The sequence below is a fragment of the Triturus cristatus genome, chromosome 6, assembly GCF_964204655.1.
Source record: "Triturus cristatus chromosome 6, aTriCri1.1, whole genome shotgun sequence".
Taxonomy (NCBI): Eukaryota; Metazoa; Chordata; class Amphibia; order Caudata; family Salamandridae; genus Triturus; species Triturus cristatus.
In genome coordinates this window covers 409974662-409999548 of record NC_140589.1, presented here as the reverse complement: position 1 = coordinate 409999548, position 24887 = coordinate 409974662, and the positions used below count along the sequence as shown (strand labels likewise).

Sequence of the window (24887 nt, the reverse complement as noted above, 5' to 3'; positions counted from 1 at the left end):
GGGACCAGTATCTGCTCCCCTGATGATTTCTTTTTTTTAGGTCGAGCCTAAACAGCGCTTACTATGTGGGTCTCTCGTTGGCAGAGGTAGCTTCCTTTGACCAAGTAGGGGCCCTTGCTTCTAGTCAGGGTAAGGGGGCTACACTCCTAAAATAACCCCTGCTCACCCCCTTGGTCGCTTGGCACGAGCAGGCAGGCTTATCTCAGAGGCATTGTGTAAAGCATTTGTGAACACATACAGTAATACAGTGAAAAGAACTACAAATGGACACCACAGCAGTTTAGAAAAATAAGTATGTCTTCCTTCTCCGCGGTCTCTGGTTATCGCCTAAATGCTGATAAGTGCGAGATTCTACCTTTAAACCCTATTTGTCAAAAGCATCTTTTTTCCCAAACGAGTTTCTCCTGGCAACCATCTAGGATCAAATATCTGGGTGTTTGGTTCGCTCCTCTCTTGTCTGATACACTCAAATTTAATTTTGATTATGTCTTCAAGAAAATGGACACGGCTATTCAACGCTGGAACCCGCTCTTTCTGTCTTGGTGGGGTCGGCTCAATTCTATAAAAATGATGTTATCCCCTCTTCTTCTTTATACCATTTCCATGCTGCCAGTACACATTCCAGTTTCCTTCTTTAAACGGATTGATTCCTTGTTGCTGAAATTCTTATGGAATGGCAAGCGGTCTCGGATAGCTTTGGCTTCATTGCGCAAGGATAAGGCTCAGTCTGGTGTGCGCTTTCCGAATTTCAGAGAATATCATCGAGCTTTCTCTTTGAAACAATCGACCCGTTGGTTCTCTTCTGATCTTCCGCACTATCCGCCCGTCTGGTTAAGTATGGAATCTTCCTTTCTATCCCCCTTTACCTTTCGCGAGTTTTTATCCTTCACGTCTTCTTTAGTTCGCTTTCGTACGCCTGTTATTTCTCATTGCCGCACTCTCCTTCTCCCTTACATAATATCATCTTATCCCTCCCTCCTTTCCATTCACGATCAACCGATATGGCACAACTCTCTTTTCAAAATTCGTAATCGCACCATCTTTTGGAAGACATGGCATTCTCGAGGATTGTGTTGGATCTCTCAATTAATTTCCCAAGATACCCCTCTCTCATTCCAGGAACTTCAATCCTCTTTCTCACTGCCCTCTTCTGCTCGTTCGCAATACAATGCCCTTCTCCCAGTCCTGATCTTATATCTTCGCTCTTTGGCGCCATCTACTGATATTCCTTTGGACCGCAAAGCTACTTCTTTATTATTGGAGACGTCTCCCTCAGCCTCTGCTATTTATAACTCTTTCCGGTACTCCACTGACAGACTAAAATCTAAAATCGAGAATGCATGGGAATTGGATCTTTCTCAGGGTTGGCCAATACCTTTTTGGGACAAAATATGGGCTAAGCTTCATAAAGCCTCTAGAGCTGCTAATACTACCCAAACCTTATATTTCATTTATAACAGAACTTTATGTACTCCACAAGCTTTATCCCGTTTTTCACCTGACACATCCCCTATTTGTTGGTCCTGTTCCTGTCCCGTCGCAGATCTCAAACACATGTTGTTTGAATGCCCTCCTATCTCCAAGTTCTGGCACCTAGTATGGACGCAAATACAAAAGATATTTCAACTTCAAATTCCCTTTTCCCCTTCACAAGTTTTTCTAGGTTCCCTATCACCGTCACTCCCACAATCTCCTTCCCATTATCTACTACTTGACCTTCTAGTTGCTGTGGCTTTCCATACCATTACTTCTAATTGGAAACAGGCTGCAAATGTCTCCTACCAATCTTGGTGGAATGCAGTTTGCTTCCATCATCGCCTAGATACTAATTACGTATCTCCCATTTCCCTGGCAATTAAACGCGACCTGATTTGGCTTCCTTTGGTATCCTATCTCTCCTCCTTTGCTCCGGTGCACGCCTCTCCAGATCCTAACACAGTTGAGGTGCGTAAGCCACCATGATTTTCTTCTTTCTTTAATGCCTTTTTTGTTATGATATCACGTTCTACTATACTATATGGTATTTTTCATTCCTATACGTAGGCTCTGTTCATGTAAGCTTCATGCTTGTTATAATTGCTTTTAATGAGAGTTTCTATTGAATTGCTTATTTTTTGTATATGTTTATCATGATGATTATACCCCGTTCCCCTCCCTTCTCCTTCCCTTCTTTATTTCTTCAATAAACTCAAACTTAAAAAAAAAAAAGAAAAATAAGTAATCTTTATCTAGACTTAACACAAGACTAGGCCTGGGCGGTAAATTCCGTTCCATTCTTTGCTTGTTCGTGCTTTCAAAATGCGTGTTCGCAAGATATTTCCCCCTGATCACGCAAACAGCGTCGCAAACAGGAAAAAAGAATCGCGAACTGGCGGAACAAGCAATTCCGCGTGTTTGTGGAACTCTGCGCGCTCGCAGAGATTTTTTACCGTTTTACAGAGTTTTGCATAGCATGACTACGCAAATTCCGCCCACCCCTACACAAGACCAAATAACAAAAATCCACAATACAGTATTAAAAAATATGACTTTCAGATGGTAGAAATAGCTTAGTTCAATATAGATGGTAAATGCAACACTTTTTACCCTCCAAGTCCCTTGGATGTGTAACCAAATATAAATAAAAAGGATAGCAGGGAAGGTGATGCATCGGTTCCTTTCTTTGGGGGAGGTCATGCGTCGGTTCCTCACTGTAGCGCAGGGGAGTTGATGCATCGGTCCCTTACTGGAGAGGAGGTGATGTGTCGGTTTCTTACTGCGTTCCGGTTATGATGCGACAAGATGGCGCCTCGATGTGATGCGATGATCCGGTGCAATGCGACAAAATGGCGTCTTTGATGCAATGTGACAACTTGGATGCGATGCCTGCTCGCCCGATGGCCGTGCGGCAAAATCAATGGTTTCTTGACCCGCGACAGGCCCTGCGATGCGCTTCTCCGGTGATGCGATGGCAACCTCTGCGGTGGCGGCAAATTGCCATCTCTGGTATGCAAATGGAAATAGCACATCTTACATTTGAAAAGAGTACATTGCCTACAATGAGGTAGTTTGTGTGCCTGTGTTCACATATCATATGTTTGTGTGTCTGCGATTGCATCTACCACATGCAGACTTCTCATGAACTATATACATAAAATCTATTGTTCTTTAAGTAGACAAGGTACACATGCAGGGCACAAGGACACAGAAATTGTCCCTTCATTTCTCCAACCAAACAGACAGTACTTTGCTCTAGGAGGACTTTTTAGCTTGTTGCTGTGACTACATGAGCCAAGATTTCCCAGAGAACAATAAGCAAAACTTCTAAATTAGGTCAACAATGTATTGGCATATTTTAGTTAGTTGACGATACAACCCTCTTGGACAAAGTTCCAAGAGGTCAGGACTGCAATATGCCCTGAATGCTATTCATTGATACTACCCTGAAAATATTCTAAGAATCAAGTAAGATAAAACAAAAATAGTAGTCTTTGGGAGAAAGCTAATAACAATGGTAAATTGTAGCTAAATAATACGAGACTGCAGAGATTAAAAACCTATAAATATCTGGGGAAATGGCTTGACAAAAGAAAACATTAAACTAACCAATTTAATACACTGAAAGCTGAGGCTCCTACCAAATGCAGCCTTCACTCGTCTGACAAATGAACCATGCCGTCATTACCCCTGTGCTTTGGGTCATTATGAGTAAATAGCAAAATAATATTCCCCACTTAACCTGTATTTCTTGACACTCTAAGCCAATCAAACAAGTGGTCAGCAATCCAAAATCATTCTAAATCCATGTATTTAATTCTCATAATTTTTTATCTCTATCACATTCAATTATAGAGTGCAAAGTCCCTTACTACAGAATGTTACTAATTTCGTAATCTAAAGTGCATTAGTACCAAACTCATCATATCTTTCCAACTACAGAATAGCAATACTTCACCATCACCAACCCCACTCACATCATACACTTCGCTTGCATATCAGTCATTCATACTCAAACTCATAGTCCCCAGAACAAGCCTATCTTGAACCACCAAAGGCATTGTTATTCTTTTTTTTATTGTTGTCACCGTGTTTGGACGCAAACAAGGTTCACTGCCAATGCACGTTTCGGTGGAGATAATAATTTCTAACCACTTTCTTCAGGCCCTAAAATAGATTTTCTTAATTTTAGAATGAGCCTGGAGTTGGTTCTCTATGAGCTGCGAGCGCTTCGGGGCCTCCACAGTACAGAACAGTAAATGAAAACATCTTCAACGTATCCGATTTCCAGGAGGTTCAACTGCTCTAAAAAATAAGGAAGACCTTCATCCAACTGCTATCCTTTATGTATCCCCATTATAGTCAATATATTATTTTTCCGGATACCGGATGAAATATATTTCCCGGCGTATTCACCTTTGGATGCCTTTTAGCCCTTAAATACCAACCAAACTTGTGACAGGTACTTTGTCCTCCTGCTTCCTAACTGCTCCTCTCAGCAAAACTCATTTCCTTCCATACATACGGCATGTCAGCTTTTCTCTGAAAACTATCAGGATGGGTGAATGTTGCTTAATGCCGAATGTACAGATTGTTGTTCTGGCCTTCAGACTCCATACCCCAAGCACAAGTGTGCCCGGAGTCCAAATTGTGAAGTCAAACTTATGTTGTGCAGGCAGCTTGTTTGATCCACTGTGAAAACCTGGCTCCGGCTTAGCCACTTAAGGAGCTTAAAGAAATCCCTTTTTTGGGCAAGAATTCATGGTGCACGTACTTTTTTTCTACCCTAATAAGCAAGGTAAACTTCTTTTCCTTTATGAGTATTTAACTAATCTGAAGTAGAGGACGGACTCATGGATGGTAAGTAGCACATATAAATTAATGATCGACAATAATTGCTGAATCTCCTTTTTACATTAAAATAGGAATATGTGATAGGTAGATTTAGATTTTTCGTAATTCCCCAGACATATTTCTATAATGGTGAGTAAAATGGCAACATGAATTTCAGCTATGATTGGTGTGGCCAGGCCATAGATTATTTGATACGCATACTGTGTATATGTAAATCTCTAATCGCAGAAAGAAGGCAGCTGCTAAGACCAAAGTTCTTATTATTACATTTTCGGCAATGCTGAGATCTGGCTAAGGAATGCTTATTGGGTTCGGACCCTCAATTGATGAGTGGTTGTTTAACATTCGTAAATTGTCGTCAACAAAATTTAGTTTGCATTCTTTATAAAGAGAATAGGAGAATTTTTTAGTCCCGATCTTAAAAGAAATTAGGCCATGTTTTTATATTGACGGTTTTAACTATTTGCATTCTCTGGCCACATTTGATATATGCACTGGGGTTTCCAATTTTATCAAATTTGCAATTGCTTTCAGGAAACGGTATTAGTAGTTGTAACCGAACCAGATTAACTAGAATTATCACTGTACGTTTTTAAGTGTCTAGATCAAGATTGAATCTTAAGGATTGTATTCTTTTTATCCTATTTTTATCCTTTTCTTAATAATTGAATCGTATGAATTGCTTCCCATGTTGTTTGTAAATAGGTAATGGTAATTATAAACTGTACTGTTGATTTCATGCACTTTTATGGTTTTCTTTCTGAAACCGAATAAAATTACTGTTATTTGAGTTGACTAGTTTGCACCGATTAGACCTTTTAACCTGGACATGTCTCAAGTGTGCAACGTATGTTATTCTGAATCCTAATGTGTCTCTTGTATGCTTTTTCATTACTTTCGAAAGATAGCTGTTTGATAAGAGAATAAATTGTAAAAATTGTGATTAACTATACAATAAACTATTATTAAACAAAACAGTAATGGCTATGCATTAGTATAAAGTTTTTTATAAGATAAACTTTTGCATGTTCATTTATTAGTTATTGCAGTATGTTTGCTTGTTCACAGAATAATTAAATTCATGCTGATATTGTTTATCCTATATTTTATATAATGAATGTTTAATATAGTTCCTTTCCTTTATTATTCAGTACCTTCAGATGTCTTTTTTGTAAATTCTGTGTGGAAAGGTTTCTTTGAATATCTTGGAAAGCAACAGTCCATCACCCTATCAGTGGACTGGTTTAATGCTACAAGTAGCAGGGTGAACACAACCCTCTTAGATGCTGGCGTGGAACTGAAATTGTCAGGTATGTAGACATTACATTTGAATGAAAATAACAGTTTAAAGTGTATGGTTTTGCATAATACATTACAAATGATATTCAGAAATGAGTAATTAGAAGGTTGAATATTATGTGTCTCATTTAGATTTTTGTGGGACAGCAACACAAACGTTGACTGGTGGTGTACCTGCCCATCAAACCTGCAGTTGCCCATTCCCATTTAGAATTGGAAGAACCTCTGAGCTCCAGCAGCCCATCTGCTGAAGGGCCAGCAGGTCACATTAGTGCCAGTCGTACCTTTTTGCCAATGGCTTTGTATCAGACCTGATGCAAAATGTACCACTTCCAGGAAGGAAAATGCGAAAAGTTTTCTGAAATGCAGCAAGAAAAGTTCCTGAGTGTCCTGGGCATTTGTTTTTTCCCTTCATTACCAAGCCTACACTTAAGAATTTGTTGCTACAAAGCACAAAAGAATGCACAGTTGACCAAAAATAACATGGTGGCCTGCTCAGTGGGTGCCCTTCTTTACAGAGATCCCCACCAAGTATGCAGTGGTCTCTAGATATGATGGGCGGTCCTCCACCATGTGGACAGAGGTGGTTGGTTCTGCTGACCCAGCTGGCTTGTGGGCTACCCATCAAACAATAAATGTGGTTATGCATTTCATATGTTCACGTATATTACTCAGATTGTCCTATGGTTTTCAATACTAGTTGGTTAATTTTAAGGGGAAAATAATTAACAGTTTGAGAACTTAGAGGCTCTTTACTCAGGGAGCCTGTTCGGATTTTATCAAAGAACATTTTTAAAGATCCCGCAGTTATAGTTTGTTAAAACATCACTGGGTAAATTGTGTGATGAGTCAAATCTTCATTACTTTTATAAATTTAAGAAAACCCATGTACAGTGGAACAGGCTAAAAAGGCTTTAAGCTAATTTTTCTTAATAGAAGAAATTAGCAGCTACCGAACCTTTCAACAACGAGTATATGAAGAAAGCCAAATGGTTCGCAAATTGTTAGCGTGGGTTTACTAATACCAGACAGGAAGCGGCCCTAATCACATAGGTCGTAGACCCCAAGACAGGAGCTGTAGCGACGAGTAGGGATGGGATTGCTCAAGTTTTTATGGAGCATTATCAACAGCTCTATACTACCGAATATGCGGTCGGGCAAGATTCTATGCAGAATTATTTCGAGGGCGTAAATCTCCTGAGGTTGTCTAATCCCCTTGTAGAACAGATACAACTTGACATAACAGGTGCTGAAATTCTGGCAGCCCTGAACTCAATTGCCAGAGCGAAAGCCTGCGGAAATGAGGGGTTGCCTATAGAATTTTATAAAGTATTGGCAAAGGAGTTGACCCCCTTCTTGACAAAGCTTTTTAATTATATAAAGATTGGTGGTTCTGTTCCCTCAGTTTTTAAGGAAGCTATTATTGTCAGCTTAGTGAAAAAGGGCAAGAATCCTAAGGATGTTAATTCCTATAGACCAATAAGCCTTCTTAACGCTGACTATCAAATTTTAAGGAAAATCCATGCTCATCGTTTTACACCTTTAGCACAGGAAGTGGTCCATAGAGACCAGTCTGGGTTCATTGCCGGGAGGTTGATGTCCTCAAATACAGGAATTTTAATACAGGCTCACGACAATAACTGCACCTCGCCACGTATAATGATCGTAGAAGCTGAAAAAGCGTTCGATCTAGTAAATTGGAACTCCCTTTTCTATGGCCTCGGGAGGTTCAGGGTCCCCCCCCCAGGTTACCAAAATGCTCTGGAATATCTATCAGGGGGCTCAGGCACAGGTGGTGAGAAATTCCAACCGAGTAGAGACAGCAAATATAAACCGGGGATGAGACAAGGGTGCCCGCTTTCTCCTTTATAATTTACTATCTTTATTGAACCCCTAGCTATTAAAATATGTGACAATGTAGCAATTAGGGCTCTGATTCTGGGTATATCCAAATTAAAGTTGTTTGTGGATGACATTATTTTATATCTTAGTCCAGAGAGCCAGAATTTAGACCTGGTCCTAACAGAATTTAGTCAATTTGAATTGACTGGGGGCTATAAAATAAATCAAAATAAAACTGAAATTCAAATTTTAAATTCTGATAGTGATTTTCTTCCTGCAAATCAACCCACTAAGTTGGACCCAATACACTATCTGGGGATTCATGTCTCTAATCAATATGAGCAGCTATATAAATTGAACTACGTAGTCATGCGGAGTAAAATTTAAAAATTGTTGGACAACTGGTCGCTTCTACCACTAACTTTGATAGGCCGCGTAGCCCTTTTCAAAATGTCCATACTCCCTTTACTTGTTTTTCTTTTCATAAACATGCCCATTAAAATCAATATTAGCTATTTCAAAGAGCTGGAAACAATGTTTAGACAGTTTGTCTGGAGTATGAAGACTCCGAGGGTTAAACTCTCGGTGCTACAACTAGATTTTAATCAGGGTGGGTTAGCACTACCAGACATTCGTACATATTACGGAGTGGCTATTACAGATATAACAGCTCGTTTGTTGGCATCAATTGGTTTAATAGAACATTTTTGGGGGATAAAATGGTGCAGCAAGCCGGCTCGCAGATTCCGATACTTCTAAAAACCTCTAAACTCCCCAAGAGTACTAGATATAAGACCCTGCAGGAATTCTCCATTAGATTACAGTCCTTTTTTAGGCAAGCTGGTTCTTCTGTGTTTTATTATCTAAAGTTAGGTGAATGTAAAAGTTTGGGTCACCAAATTCAATCTAGAAATTGGGGGGAATGTGGGCTAGAAGAGCTGGGACACTTTTTAATCAAGAATAGAGTAATTACCTGGCAAGAGATCCAGAATAGACGTGGCGACAGGAGCAAGCCCGGCTTTTTTGAATATTTACAGATTTCAATTTTTTTTTAAATAGATATCATTCTTCTTTTAGTGGCAACCCGTCTAAGTTGGCAACCGCTCTTTTTGGAGCAAAAGTAAGAGGGGTGGGGAATTGGTATCATCTTTTGTGCACTCAAAGTGAATTTTCACTAGTCGAGAAGTTCTTAGAATGGATAACGCGGGAAACTCAATGTACCTTCTCCAGTCAGGAGTGGCAGGCCATATCTCAGTTAGGAAGCAAGGCTTTAAGAGAAGCCAACTTTAAAAGAATGGCCTTTTTGTCTCAGTGGCTGGCTTATTATACACCCAAAGCTCTCAATAAAAAATATCCAGAAGTAGAAAATAGATGCTTTCACCCACAGGCAGAAGGGGAAGGGCCTTGACTACATATATTTCTTATGTGTCCAAGGCTAGGGCCTTTTTGGGTTAAGATTTTTTCGGCCATAAGCCGGGCGAGCCGGAAGAGGGTAGATCTAGAGGCTGAGGTCGCCCTCTTTGGTATTTCTAGATCTAGGGCAAATCTGACAAGGGCGATGGAGATTTTTCTGGCCATTTCCTCCCTCGTTGCTCGCTCCCTAATTCTTCAGAATTGGAGGTCGACGGAAGCACCTACTTATGTGAGGTGGCTAAACAAGATGAAACGGACCAGGATTTTTGGAGAAGCATATGCAAGGCGGGTGGGAGCTACGAAAAAGTTTTCTGTGATTTGGAAATATTCAGTTAATATCGAAACCTTGACAGATTGGTAGTCTCATTGATATTTTAAGCAGGACCATCTAAATTCTATGGCTGGGGGTAATGTGTTCTGGGTTTTCCGGCAGATTTAGCACCTTAGCACTTTAGAGGGACCAAGTCCAGTTAAAACTTTGTAGGGTTGTCAGCGTGTACCTGAGAGCTGGTTTTCAAAAATGTTCTGCATACACCCCACATAGAAAATAAAAAGCGTGACACTGCAAATACAATAGGCATATAAGTGCTATATTTCAATAGCCTAAATGCCTCTGCAGTGCTGGGTTCCCAGGCTTCTGCATAACTGGATCAACCATCAATGCCTAGCCTCCCTGTAGCCAAGACAAAAAAGAATACATGGAGTTATGTCTCCTCTACATTGCTGCTGGCTGGACATCCAAATGGGGTTGAGCCAGCCCATTTGTTTGTTAAGGCATGCAGTGGGAGGACCCCATACCTAAATTGTAAGTATAGCTTCCTGGCTGAGGCGGGGTGAATGTTGTCCAATACAAACTCAAAACTATACTGATCTTTAATTCCCAGGAATACTGTGGTAAGTGAGCCAGTTGTAGAGCTCCCCTGCAGGTGTGTGAGTTTACTCTCCCTATAACTCCATGCCAGTTCCTTCCTGGATATTGTGGGGCAAGCTGCCTCAGCATTATACCATAGGTTCAGTCTACCCATAGCCAAAAATGTGTCCTTGACCAAGGTAGTTCACCCGCACTGTTGAGGCTCAAGACCTCCCTCAGCTCTACCCTGTATTCAACCAGTTCTGGGATAGCCCACAGACGTTGCCAAAATGCAAGGGGTCTAAAAGCAATTTGCCTTCAATTGGTCTCACTCCAAGATCCAGGCTAAGCAGTGTGAGGGGGGAGCTGAAGGGGAGACCAAATAGCTGCCTAAAAAAAGATTTTGACTAACAGACCAACGGGTTTATAGGCGGAATTCCTGAATAACTTAGACAAACCCACGTGGTATGAGCTAACTTTAAGCTAGTTATTTTGATTTGAGGTCCCCAGTCCATCTTTTCTGTTAGGGTGACCCCGAGATACTCGAATAAGGACACCTTGTCCAAAGGGGTGCCTTATTACTTATATACTAGTCAGGACTATACTTGGTTTGCAAACTAATTAATGTGAGAGTGTCAGAAAGTTATCCTTTTTGCCATGATCTGCCCCATTGTTTGACTGACACTGGTGGTTACTGACTCTGAATGCACCCTGAGTCCATCTAACCAGGCTCAGGGCCAGTGCTCTGTTTAAAAGGTATGTGGAAATTGGTGTGATTATAATTGCTTCAGTCAATCTACCTGAAAGTCCCTAGTATATGGTAAAGCATGTAGGTTTAGAGACTCCTGTGGATTTAATGGACTCAATTGTGCACTGCTGTTGTGTCTGCTGTCATTTTAAAGCCAGCCATGCCTTGAACTAAGAACCGCAAAAAACAACTGCAAGTGACTTGCAAGGAAATAGCACACTGGCAAGGGGCTGACAGACCAAGCCACATTAAATACATCCCTCAACCAATACCACCAACTCCTGAAAGAGCCAAAAATGAGCACCCTTGCTGACCGCTTGGGATGCCAGTTACAAAAACAGTAAACAACTCTTCAACATCGTCAAAGAGTTCTCTAACCCCCATTAAAAATATCACCCCTTCACAGGAACTCTGTGAGACCCTGGCTGACTTTTTCCACAACAACATATCCACCATCTACAAAAACTTTGAACCCCAATCCACCACCTCCACCAACATCCTCAGACTTCTCTCTCCCACGAATCAAAAACCAACCACCTGCTCTCAACCTGGGACTAGCACACCACACAAGACACCACAGCCATCATGAACTTTGTCCACTCTGGAGTGCCCACAGACCCCAGTCCACACCACATTGTCAATCTCGGGAGCAAGATGATCAGCAACAAGATCACCACCATCTTGAATGCATCCATCACCACAGCCACCTTCCCTGGAGAATGGAAACACACAGAAGTAAAACCTCTACTCAAGGAACCATCTGCCGACCCTAATGAACTCAAGAACTAGCACCCCACCACTCTGCTTCCCTGTCCACCCAAGTCTTTGAAAAGTCCACCAAATGCCAACTCACAGAACAAGTGGTGAACAGCAATCTTCTGGACACCTCGCAATCCAGATTCTGAAGCAACCACAGCACCGAAGTTTAAAACTGGTGGTAATATATTCACAAAGGGGAAAGTGCACCAAAGGACCACTGCCTACTTTTAAAACAATTTACTTCAAAGTTTTCTTTTTTAATTGCATCACATTTTGCTTCAAGGAAAATGGGCTGCATTTAAACAAAATAAAAAGATTGGTTTATCAAAAGGAAATTACAGTCATGGTGACCTCAGCAGGCCACTATCCCTGTGATGGCTGCGATTCCTAATTGGTCGCAAATTGCGAGCTACCGCAATATTATGTCCAAGTTAGGCATGTTTGCGACCCACTTGCAATCGCTAATTAAGCTCAAAAGAGTTTCATAAATTAGGAATCTCCATTTTCTAATTGGGATTCTGAGAGAACCTCAATTAGGAAATTGGTTTGCCTATTGTTAGTATATCTAATCCTAAATGTGAAGGTAAAAACATGACTGGCCCCAACCACTTGAGGTATCTGACCCCCGCTCCATCACTCTCAGCCTGAAACCTTGATTTGGCCAAGGTCCAGTGTGACCAAATAGCCATAGTTAGGGATTTTCACTTTTAGATGCAAGAAAGCATATTTTGTCACTAATTCTTTAAAAAATCATATCTTCGTGGGCCAGCAAATGACCTTTAGCAGTCTGCCACTAAACACCTGGCCCATTTATATCTGCTTGTGTGCCTAGGCTCTGTAATTGAAGAGCCAAGGTGGGTTGCTGATCACAGTAGCCTCCCCTAGTACACCTGCTAACCCTAGCTTATGCCCTGCTTCCAACCTGTCTTAGCCTTCACCACACCTGCTTGTCACCTACTATCTGCCCGATTTACCCATTTTAACTGCCGCCTGCATTCACCTACCTCTTGTCCACCTCTCTGCCTGGTCTGGCCTGGCCTACAGAGCGAGTAGTGTGCAGGTCCAAAGGAACCTAGAGGGAAAGCAAGTTCACGTACTTAGTGACCCCAGCACTAGCGGGCTCCCCATCTCCAGCAGAAGCTGCCAGCATCAGGCCAGTGTGGCCCGCAATCAGCACAACAAATCCTCTCCCTTTTGTGCTCAGTCGCTGGCCTTACAGTCACTGGTCTTGTCTTGAAGTCACCGTTTAACCCCTGCTTGCTGTACGTCCAGCCTGTTTCTGCAGAGGGAGAGTGAATACCTCAGCCCCTATCTTTCCCTGGCCGGTGGTGATGCAACCAAAGTTGCTGGGGCACCATAAATCATCTGGAGGAATCCCACAGCGGGCCTGTCTGAGCCCTTCAGATGAGCCACATATCTTTGTTTCATGGTTTAAGGGCTCAGCTGTACGGCACATGACTTTCTGGACTAAATATAAGTAAGTGCCAAGATGGGTAAAAGAAAATTGGGAGGGGGTTTGAACAGTGTACAATTGATCCCCCATCCTCTCCCCTGCTCCCACAATGCTTGACAAAATGTTATAAAGTGCCATGACTGCTATTGACACAGAAATTAGTCACACGTAAAGAAGATTGTCCCTCACTTCATCAGCGGGTTTAGGCACCAAAATTAACACTCCTGCTTCTCTTAGTGCCTTAGCCCAATCAAGTGAAGCAAGCCCAATACAGTTTTCAATCCCAAAATGTTTCTAAACAAGCTAAGTGGCCCACAATACAAAAAATTGAAGAAAAGTGTCCCAGACAACTAAGCCTGCCAAAGCATCAAAGACCACAAAGGATTTAGGATCCTCCCATAGAGCAGGAAACCCTAGAGGCAGGGGACGAACATGACAATGACACCGGGGGGATCTGGTACTTGGAAGCGGAATTTATTGATAACATATCTACTCCCCTCCGGGATGAACTGTGACTGATCTAGGCTAGACTGGGCACCATAGACCGTGCCTTACAGGGCCTTAAAAACATGAAAGGGAATCCGGAAGTCTTTCCTTCCCGCCCATTCAATAAAACCCATAATGCTATAGGCCGGTCAGGTTTGTTAGAGCAAACTCAGTGAAATAAGTCTCTCCTGCGATGCTTTAAATTTAATTCCCATACCTCCAACAAACTCTGAGATCAATCAAGATAGACCTCATTTTCAGGGTCGTCCCAGGGGATACAACTTTGAAGAAGCACCCTTGGGAATTAGTGCAACCCGCAGTCAGGGAAGCACAGGGAGTCATAATAATGAAAGAGAAGAATTACTTGAAGATAAACAACCAGTAATAGCCCCCTTACTGCATGCCCATATGTAGTCATCCTTGTATGGGTTCCCAGATTAAAAAAAGATCACAAGGAATCATATGGAGAACTGGTGGTAAGGAGGGTGAGGTGGATTGGCCCTGAGGCTGCAGACCACCAAGGGGATTGCACCATTTTTAATTTTAACTTCCCATACCTGGCTACATGTCTTTTACTGGGAAACATGAGCACACATTTAGAACCAAGTAATATCGATTTGTTGCCTCTTGGTTATTTTTATAGGCCTAATTTTTTAAACACAAAGGACCCTTACTCGAGCTGCCAGTTATGTAGGATGGACCGCTCCAAGGGCTCCCCTAATTGCTGAAAGTGTGGTCTCCACCCAGGATAGTACCTTCACCATCCACACTTATAACTGTTACGATGCCCTGGCAGACATCGATTGACTCGTTAGATCAGAACCAACGCATCACACATTAAATCCCACATATGGAATTTAACATCTATGACAGTGGTTTATCCTGCACCAATTGACTATGGTCTAATCAATTTAGTGATATCAATTTTACATTGCAGTTTTAGACAAAGTTTGCTTGAACTGTGACACTCAATCATAATCATAACACCAACAAAAATAGGGGCTGTAAAAAAGCAAAATAATAGTGGTGTCCATAAAAAAGGCAGACATCCTAAAATGTCCGTAAACATATTTGTGAGGCTATAGTAACACTGTATGCTCTTACCAGAATCATGGACAGAATATTAGAGTAGTTTACTTGGCCCACAAACAGTTTTGATAAAATGCTTTTGTGATATTCTTGATGATGCTTCAAGTAAACTCATAAGTTATTTTACCAATTATCTAATTGATGGTGCAATAGTAACATCTTTTGTGGTTCATAATCAATGATTTGCTGATACTTTTCAGGAATGTTTGAGATTTTTTACTACAGTTATTAGTTAACATTTTTCTGTGGAAATAAACAATATATATCATAATGCAGACAGGGCATTACTTTAAGCCCCTTAACATGCAACAATCGATTACTTTAAATGTGTAAATTGTTTCAATAACAAGTAAGGAATTATCTCTTCCCAAAAATTGACAGCATGGTATATTGGCTAAAAATGTATCTGTTAAAGTTACAAAATAACAAATGGTTTTAGTGATGCTATTCACATTTTTTCATTTGCAGGAACTTACAAAAAAGAAGAAGCACATTTACTTTTAAAAATAATTCAGGTGAAGTTGCCTGTGGACTCCTCCTCAAACAAATTTGATGACAACTGGGTAATGGATGGCTATGTAAGTTTTCCAGATACTTGCATTTTTACAATCACATTAGTTACTAAAAAAGTAGACCTGATTGAACGATTGTATTGGATTTCATGAATAGTTTCTCTTAAAAACAATGATGATTACTTTCATATCTGAAATAATGGCACTTTTGGTGGTATTAAGAACTGAAATCAGGTATTGTGAAAGAAAATAGCAAGTTTGTAGTATGCCTGACCACTTTGCCAATATGTTTGCATTTTTGCACCTAGTTTACATGATACATGATATCTAGTCTATTGATATTGTATTATCTCTATCTGTAACTGCTTCCTTTATTCCTGTGTGATGAAAGTGGTTGCCAATTTTTCCTATGTATTTTTTGAGTCATAATTGTGCTCAAGCTTACAGTATTTGTGTGGGAGAGAAACACTCAAGATAATAGTTCCCTTTAGTCAGTGAAACTACTATTGAGGGGATGGCTGAGGCTACTGAAAACGTACATTATCTGGTGATGTAGACCTGGCTCTTAAATCCCGTAGCAAACACATGAACAAGGGTATGTCTAGACATGGGTCCCTTGTTCGCTGTGCCACTGGATTCAAGCTAGCCTGGCTGATGAGGGGTGAAACCCTGTATCTGGTCCCAGGATGCTTGTTTCCGGCCCAGGGAGGACCTGACCTGGCTGTTTGGGCTGGACTGTTCCCATGAGGAATGGGTCAAACTGATATGCATATGGCTGGGTCCAAACTGGGGTGGCATTTTGAACAAAGAAATGATGGACCCAAATCTGTGACTGGGGGTGAGTGATTAAAAGTTTCAGCACTCCATCCATCATCTCTTTGTGCTTGCTATGTTTACCCTAAATGGCCAAGGGTATGCCCAGACTTGGGTCCCTTGCTTGCTGTGCCACTGAATTCAAGCTACCCTGGATGATAAGGGGTGAAACCCTGAAACCGGTCCCAGGATGCTTGTTTCTAGTCCAGTGAGGACCTGGCCTGACACTTCAGGCTGGACTGTTCCCATGAGGAACAGGATCAAGACTGATTTGCTTATGGCTGGGTCCAAACTGGGGTGGCACAGCGAGCAAAGGAACAACGGATTAAACCCAGATCTGTGACTGGGGGTGAGTGGTTGAAAGGTTTTAGCTCTCCGTCCATCATCTTGTTGTGTTTCTTATATCCCATATCTATAGAAGAAAGAGAGAGAGGGTCATTAAAACCTTAGGACAAAGTCTTGATACATGAAAAAAGAGCCATATCCAAGAAAGGAAATTGGAGGCTGGGCATAGTAGAGAAGAAAAGGGTGAGGTGGCTTAGTATGGAAATGGGAGCTATCAAATTGTGTTGATTTCAAGGAAATATCCAAATTATGCTCAGCTCTATGAGTTGGGCCAGTGACTTTTTTGGGTGGGATTCATAGAGGTGTAAGCTTAAATAAAAATGCTACAGACATCAATTGGTGTGCTTGATAACTGGTGATAGTAGATATTTTGACCACCAGTGACCACCTGGTTCACATTGGGCCACTGTTTGTATGTCTCACAAACAGGACACTCTATTAAGATAAGCCATTTAGTCACCTTGTAATATGTTTGTGTGTTCCAGGAGCTCTAACTCACCCTTCAGTTTTGGAGCTTGAAGGACTCCTGTGTGTAGCAGGCTTGGGGACGGGGCAAGCGGCCTATTACTAGGGGACGGAGCTAAAGCAGACTAGTGACCACTGTAGTTGTACTCCGGCCAACAGGTCACGTGCGACGTGCGCCCGTTTATTTTATACCCCCGTAACCGCGCCTGGTCACGAGGGGTGCGTGCTCACGCTGGGGACTATAGAGGCCGGTTGGCCCTCTACATCATGTATAATCAAGGAGGTTTGCCCAGTCAGACACATTATAATATCTATCTCTTTGAGTTCCAAAAAGCACATTTAATAGTACAATTAGACTATGTCTGAAACAGAACCTGGTTGCCAAGTGGGAGGTGTCGAGTGTGTGAGGAGGTGAGGCATTGAATCCAGGACAGGGGAAGTTAAGCGGCATCGGCAGTGAGGCATCAATTCTGTTGACACAATGCGAAGTCGAAGAGTTTGTGAGGTGACCCTAGTTGGTTATTGGCTCCATGATCATGTGATGCTAGTGCCGATGCTTGCGGTGGCAGCGTTGGTGTGAGCGTTGGAGTCGGGAATGTCGATAACTGCAGGCATCGGAGCTGCGATGCAGACAGGGCGGTGCATTGTGCACTTCATGAGTGGTGCCCCGAGGCCTTGGGGCAGGTTGTGGCGTCATTGGCGACATCGCTGACTGCATTGAAGTTGTTTTCCTTGCTTTGCGGCACCAATCACAATATTCTCAGGGCTTAGGAACTGGAATTGGCACCCTTTTTTATGCAGGAGTCTACAGAGTAATTCATGTACTGGTCAATGGGTTGCAGGTGAAGTGTTTGTGGCCCTGTGACTACGGAACTGGAGGCCAGCACACACAGGCCCTTGGAGATTCTTCTTCAAGCATGTTCACAGCAGAGTTTCAGTCTTTCAGTCTTTGTCCTCACCTTGGCAGAAGCAGCAACTGCAGGCCAGCCCAACAAAGCACACACAGGAAAGGAGCAGTACTCCTCCTTACAGCTCTCCAGCTCTTCTCCTAGGCAGAGGTTCATCTTGAGTCCAGAAATGATCTCATTTTCTGGGGTTTAAGGGCCAATACCTATACCCCAGATTCTATTTGTTCTCTTTGTGGCAAGGGTCTCTGAGCACAGTCCAAACTAGTTCTGCTCCCCCTGATGCAGAATGACGAGGAGGAGACAGCATTGTAAAGAGACACTGCCTATTCAGGTGCTAGTGTAACTCCTCCCTCCACTGTAAATGCAGCCATGGACTATTCAGCCCAACTAGGAGTCACCCAGAAAAGACAGGACACATCTCAACCTCCTTGTGGCTGTCTACTGTGAATGCACATCCCCAGCCCCTGTCAGTCCAAAACCAGACAGCCATTACACAAAACAGAAGAGGCACACAGAATGGTTCAACAAGAAAATACCTACTTTCTAAAAGTAGAAGAACACAAAATGACAGCTGTGTTGCACTCAATTTAACAAAAATATATATACCATGTGAACAGGAGAAACAACTGTAATTTGTAAAGTGTGCACCCCCGGGGTGGTTCCGCCAGGCCACCCTATTCGAAATGAATAAAGACACTAGGACCTGAGTCCTAGATACTGCTAACCACTGTTGCAGGGTGTTTTTTTTACCCTATAAATGTGCTATCTATAATAATAAGACATACATGTGAGAGCAGGAACTGAGTCAGAGCTGAGTCAGAGTGGCACTTTTTTAAAGAACAATTTTTAGCACTAAATGTCAAAGGCACAATACTAATCAAAAATAGCATTGTGTAATCTAGAAGATAACAAGTTTCAGAGACACCTTGCTAGATGAAAAAGTAAATCATGCAATTTTGTACGTTTAAAAATCACGTCAAATGCAGAGGAGACAGAAAGAGACAGTTTCACGATATAATAAGCATTACAGCCTCAGTCAAAGATGCTAGAGAAGATGCTTAGAGAAGATGGCTGAGGGGCTCAAACACCACCCAGGTTATTTAAAACCACCAGCTATGCCTTCCTAAGAACAAAGAGTCGGTCAGACAGTAGAGAATGCAAACATACATTTATTAGCAATGCTCTGCAGAGGAGTCTAATCTGACCTGCACCATAAGATGTCTGCCGAGGGACTGACCCCCCAACAGTCCACAGTGAGTAATCATTCCTCCTGAGAAGCCTCCAACCGCGCCCACAATGGAAAATCAGTGGCCTGGGCCGAACATGATCAAAGATGCACAGCAGGATGAGCTACCACCTGCCAGATGGGTACATGTTATCTACGATTCAAGGCTATGGCACTGGGTCTCAGCGTCTCCTAACGTGGGAGCAGAACTACACATTCAGATAGGTATGCAAGGTATGCAAGGGCAGAATAGCCTATTCATTAGTAAGTCAGGAAGCAGCCTTGAACAGGAGAGAAAATATTAACGAAGTACCATGTTCTGCTGAGGCGAGCAATACTGAATAATGAGGCCTAGTTCGGGCACAGCTGAACAGTTTAGTAGGGATTACGAAATAAAAAATGGAGTCACACTTGCTAACTGAAGCTTTGCACTTTACGAGGATAACTCAGTGGGTTGCATAACATGAATACAAATGGCGTATACTTAGCCACACACTGCTAACCTAATATAGCATGAAACGAGTGCGTAGCAGGGATGGGATTTTCAAACCTAACAACCGATGGGATCAATTGTGCGAGGTAGTTCATCGAATGGACTGAAGAACACATCTTTATACTCTTTTAATGAGGAACTTATTGACCACAGAATCATGACATTATCAGGTGCTTGGACCGCAGAACATGACACACTATGGTCACTTCTCGGAAATATTAGGAGGAACACTTTGGTCACTTCTTGGAAATATTAGGAAAACAGAAGTGACACTGCATTAGAAAAGTTTACCAAAAGGTCACTTGATGTTTCACCGTAAATCATAATGAAATTGAACATTTATCGAACATGATCTGCACTTCTCGGAAATGTTTTATAAGAAAGCAGAAGTATACAAAATGTTAGACGTCACTTGTAATTTCTAAAGCTGTGGAAAGTCCCATTTGGCCCAGTTGGCCTCACTCCTTACTCTTTGCCAATTTTGTTCTTCTAAATGACAGACACATCCTGTTATTGCTACATCTTGATTTTCAGAAAGGCTAGTCTCCTCGGAGGCATGGGCCCTACTGCCTCCTAGAGGCTCAAGGTAGTGTGGACAATTTTAACACAACCCTCTCTATGGGCTGGCAGGGACAATTTATACTCTTATGCTTCAGATGTGGACAGAATGGGCCTGGGGCACTATATGGTAAAAACTAGACCCTGCTTCACCACTCGAAGAGTGTATCCCAAATTGATTCTAATGGTACACTGCTTTAAACACTGTGCATATCCAACATTTCTTACTTTCTAAAAGTGGCATTTTCAAACACACAATTTAAAGAAAACATCTCCCTAAAGTGATGTTTTATGAAATTCTGAGTTCAGAGAGCCTAAACTCAATTTCTCTATCTTGTACCAATGGAAAGTTATACTTGTAAGATGATAAAAAGAAACTCCCATGTTAGCCTAGAGGACAAATAGCCTTTCACTAGTGAAAAAACGAAATTGGCAGCATTTCACAACCAGGACATGTAAAACACACCAGTACATGTCCTACCTTTTACATACACTGCACCCTGCCCATGCGGTTACCTTGGGCCTACCTGAGGAGTGCCTTCCATGTAAGAAAAGGGAATGTTAGGGGATGACAAATGGGTGCATATGACAGTTCAACGTGGCATTTTGAAACTGCGCATGCAGGCTATGCATTGGTAGGTCTGATATACTTTTACAGTGCTGCTTCTGTGGGTGGCACAACCAGTTCTGCAGGCCCACTAGTAGCATTGGATTTACAGGCCCTGTCACACTCAGTGCACTTTACTAGGTCCCTACCAGTAAATCAAATATGCCAATCATGAAGGACCAATCATAATATACATTTACACAGGGAGAACTGGCACTTTGACACTGATCAGTAGTGGCAAAGTGCCCAAAGCATCTCAGCCAGCAAAAATGAGATCCAGCATGCCATCAAAAATAGAGGATTTAGAGGCAAAAAGTCAGGGGAAACCACTTCAAGAAATCCAAGTCAAACAATTGTATAATTCATTGAGGAAATAAGCTCATTCATGCCCCTACATCCTCATTAAGGGCACTTCTTAATTAAAGTCTGAAATGGCCTGGGTGATTAAAGTACATTTTCAAAATATTTGTCGTTTGCTTTGGAGTGCTTTGATTGTGATGAGGCTGCTCTAGAATTGTGTACTACTGGTCAGTTAAGCCACTTTTGTGTAAGTTCAAGTTTTCAAACTAAGTTATACTCATGACCAAGTCTATGGGAGAAATTTGAAAATATGTAATAAAATGGTAGCACACATTAGTTTTGGGGAATTAAATAAATAGGTTTCCTATCAAATAATGTGAAATGCCTCTCTTATGCTTCTTTGGATATGCTATATTTCCCTTAATTGTTTGTTTACAAGAGCAAAAGGGGCACCAGCCAATCTTGCTAAGGGTAATTTGTGTGGTTTTGGTCTCCAAAACATTTTTCATGTACTCCATCTTTGCCCAATATTAGGCAATGTTCTCAAGCACTTTTTTATTTTCTTTAATGGAACATTTTAACTTAAACATGCATCAAGATGTGGTATTTTTAATTACTCATCCTCCAAATGAACAAGTATGTTTTTCTATATTTAAGTTCTCTAAGAGCTTTTTGCTAATATTTTAAGATTTTTTTTATCATATATAGATTGAAATGTGTGTGTAATATTACAATATTTTAAATGTTTGTCTATTAATGGATGTATTATTGATCTCTGAGGAGGTCTAAATAAATTTTTCTAATAAACTTGAAAATGTAATCAATGTACCTGCACTAGAAATTTTCAAAAAGGCTTTAGTGCAACGCCATGGGCCATCCCTGCCCTCCAGATCATGCAGGCCATCTATCCACACCACATTAATACAAATGTTCTTGTTTGCCAGGGCTCAGACATTCAGCTTTATGTCTTTGTGATGAGGCTCTGTATTTCTGTATGTCTTATCTGAACTCTCATTGCCTCCAGCCCCTCCTACATGGATGTCATTAAAATTTCATTTTCTGCTCAAATTGAAGGGCAATTGTAGACCACATGACAATATCCCTTGGTATTCGTTTTTGATTGGTATAAAAAAACTTCAGTTGCCAGTAGGAGGGCTTTTTGTTTATGAAAGGGGCTTGGGGACTTTTTCTGTATTGTTATTATTTGATCATCATTGAATATGATACGGTCCAGTTTTATAATTTCTAGCCCTGGACACAATTTAAATTATAAAGGCGTAATTTGGGGAATGTCATTTTATGTTTGTTATGCAAAACTTCTGAAATGTTATGTTATGAGAGCTAATGACAACAACCAAACATGTTCATCCTATCACCTTTTCTAAAGATTGTCACAATTACAGATTTGTACCAAGTTGGCAGGCCTAGTGATCTACATGTGTTAAAAACCTGCGTTAAAAGAGGTCTCCATAGTGCTAAATTGGATTTGAAAAGATCTACCGGAATGCCATCAGGCCCTGGAGCCTTGCCTCCCATACTTGAATTTATTGCTGTATTAACCTCACTAAGAGTTAAATCTAGTGATAGTTCTAAGGGTTCAGTAGGAGGCATAATATCAGACATGATTACTCAAGAGAAATTACACTTATTGCGCAAACCCCTAATTGTTTCCCCCTTTAATATTTCTATTTGGGTAAATGGATAGCTTGATAGCAATCTTTCTTGGACATTTTCTCTCTTTGTTGCCTTATGTCAATCCTGTATGCTGTTTCTATCTTGTATGTCACCCTTCTTCAAATAATATTTTGTGTGAACGGGAGACTCAGATAACTATGTCTGTCCTTTTGACCTCTTCTACATCATCAAAAAGGCTCATAATTTCTCTTTACACTTCTAATTTTTAGAAATTTCCTTTTTTCATGCAGTGTTTAACTGAAGGCTTCCCTGTTTTTCAGTTAGTCAACATTGGCAGCTACTTTATTGTCTATTTATTTCAGTTTTAATTCCACCTGTACTACTCTGCTGCTTCTCTAGTCACTGCTGGTTCTTAGGTTTGAAAAGGCCTCCAAAACGTCTTTCTCCATGTTGCGTATTTCCATTCATTCTGAATTTCCTCACGGGAGATCAGATGTTGTTTTTGTGATTGATGCACAATTTTGCTTGCATGCCACTTTATGTAGATTATAATTGGTTGCAATGGTGGTGTTTGTGGCATATTCCTTTTGGCCATAGGGGACTTCTCAGTGCCTAATTATAATTCCAGTTCTTCTCCTCTTACAACAACAGCGACTGAGGTGGTCTCCTCTGTTATCGTGTGTCTGATTAGCATAGGATCCCAAGGTGGTAGCATTTTCTCTCCACATTCTTGCATTGGAGATTATTAAATAGCCTGTCTAGATGGGAAATATTATTAAACCCAAGGTAGCTAAGAGAGACGTCCCAGGGCCCACGAGGGAGCACACTTCGAAATAAGCAAGGTGCAGCAATGTCAACACTGCACTGTCTCACTTTTAAATGGCAGTTAGATGAAAGGCCAGCCTCAATACACTGATTTCCCCTACAGCACCTTTGCCACCTGTGCTTCAACAAGGCTTCATGGAGGGAACCTTCACCCTGCAGACTTCTCTTAGTTTGGGCTATTTTCACTCTTTCTATTCCTGTAGCGTCTCTTAGGGCCCTTGATGGCACTCGGCTTATGCTGGGATCTCTTCAGGACTTTTAACCAGTGTTGAGAGATACAATCCTCTCTAATGAGTCACCAGTGTGAGCAGCAGAACTCCCTATGACTCTCTGTGAAATCCCTGCTTTTTTTCTTCAGTTTCTCCATGGGCCCTCAGCAAGTCATCAGAAGCATGGTAGTCGGGGAAATCTCCTTCTTCCTTTGCTACTAACCACTCACCTCTGTCTCACATGTTTCTTCATGCCATGATATGCTACCATTTTCATCTGCATATCCATTGCAGGGTGACCTTCGGCACTCACTGCTCCAATCACTGGGTCCCTCAAAGCCACAGGAGGATGTCACAGCAAGTTTAATACTAAAACGTTGTTTAGAAACAACCGCAATGGACCGCACTCCGCTAGCTCCTCCTCCGGGTCGCCCCAAGGGAAGCTGGTACATGAAGTTCTTGAGTGGTTCACCCCAGTGGGTGCAAGTAAGTACTTGTTGAACTGATGATCTCTGATGGAGTTCTTGAGTGGTTCACCCCAGTGGGTGAAAGTAAGTACTTGTTGAACTGATGATCTCTAGACCCGATACATGTCCCGGGTTTTAAAATATCGCCCGAGACATGGCTCGGGTTTCGGGATAACTTCCCTCCTCAGTAGAGAAAATAGTTTGGGGTGGAAGAGAGAGCCGCCAAGCAACCGTCAAGGGCCTCAGTGCCAGCACAGGCACGCAGGTGCGTCGTCCAGGAGCTCGTCAGCTCAAAGCTCGAGGGATCCATATTTATAAACAACCGCAATGGACCGCACTCCGCTAGCTCCTCCTCCGGGTCGCCCCAAGGGAAGCTGGTACATGAAGTTCTTGAGTGGTTCACCCCAGTGGGTGCAAGTAAGTACTTGTTGAACTGATGATCTCTGATGGAGTTCTTGAGTGGTTCACCCCAGTGGGTGCAAGTAAGTACTTGTTGAACTGATGATCTCTAGACCCGATACATGTCCCGGGTTTTAAAATATCGCCCGAGACATGGCTCGGGTTTCGGGATAACTTCCCTCCTCAGTAGAGAAAATAGTTTGGGGTGGAAGAGAGAGCCGCCAAGCAGCCGTCAAGGGCCTCAGTGCCCACACAGGCACGCAGGTGCGTCGTCCAGGAGCTCGTCAGCTCAAAGCTCGAGGGAGCCATTTTTATAAACAACCGCAATGGACCGCACTCCGCTAGCTCCTCCTCCGG

At 41.9% G+C, this 24887-nt stretch overlaps 1 protein-coding gene across 1 annotated transcript in view; it reads left to right on the top strand.

The window, feature by feature from the left end:
• Positions 1–24887, top strand: part of CSMD1 (CUB and Sushi multiple domains 1) — a 2626220-nt gene that overhangs the window by 2531889 nt on the left and 69444 nt on the right. The window contains exons 60-61 of the mRNA XM_085610820.1: positions 5982–6140; positions 15238–15347. Of these exons, the coding sequence (XP_085466946.1) occupies positions 5982–6140; positions 15238–15347 (269 nt within the window). The remainder of the gene's footprint in view (positions 1–5981; positions 6141–15237; positions 15348–24887) is intronic.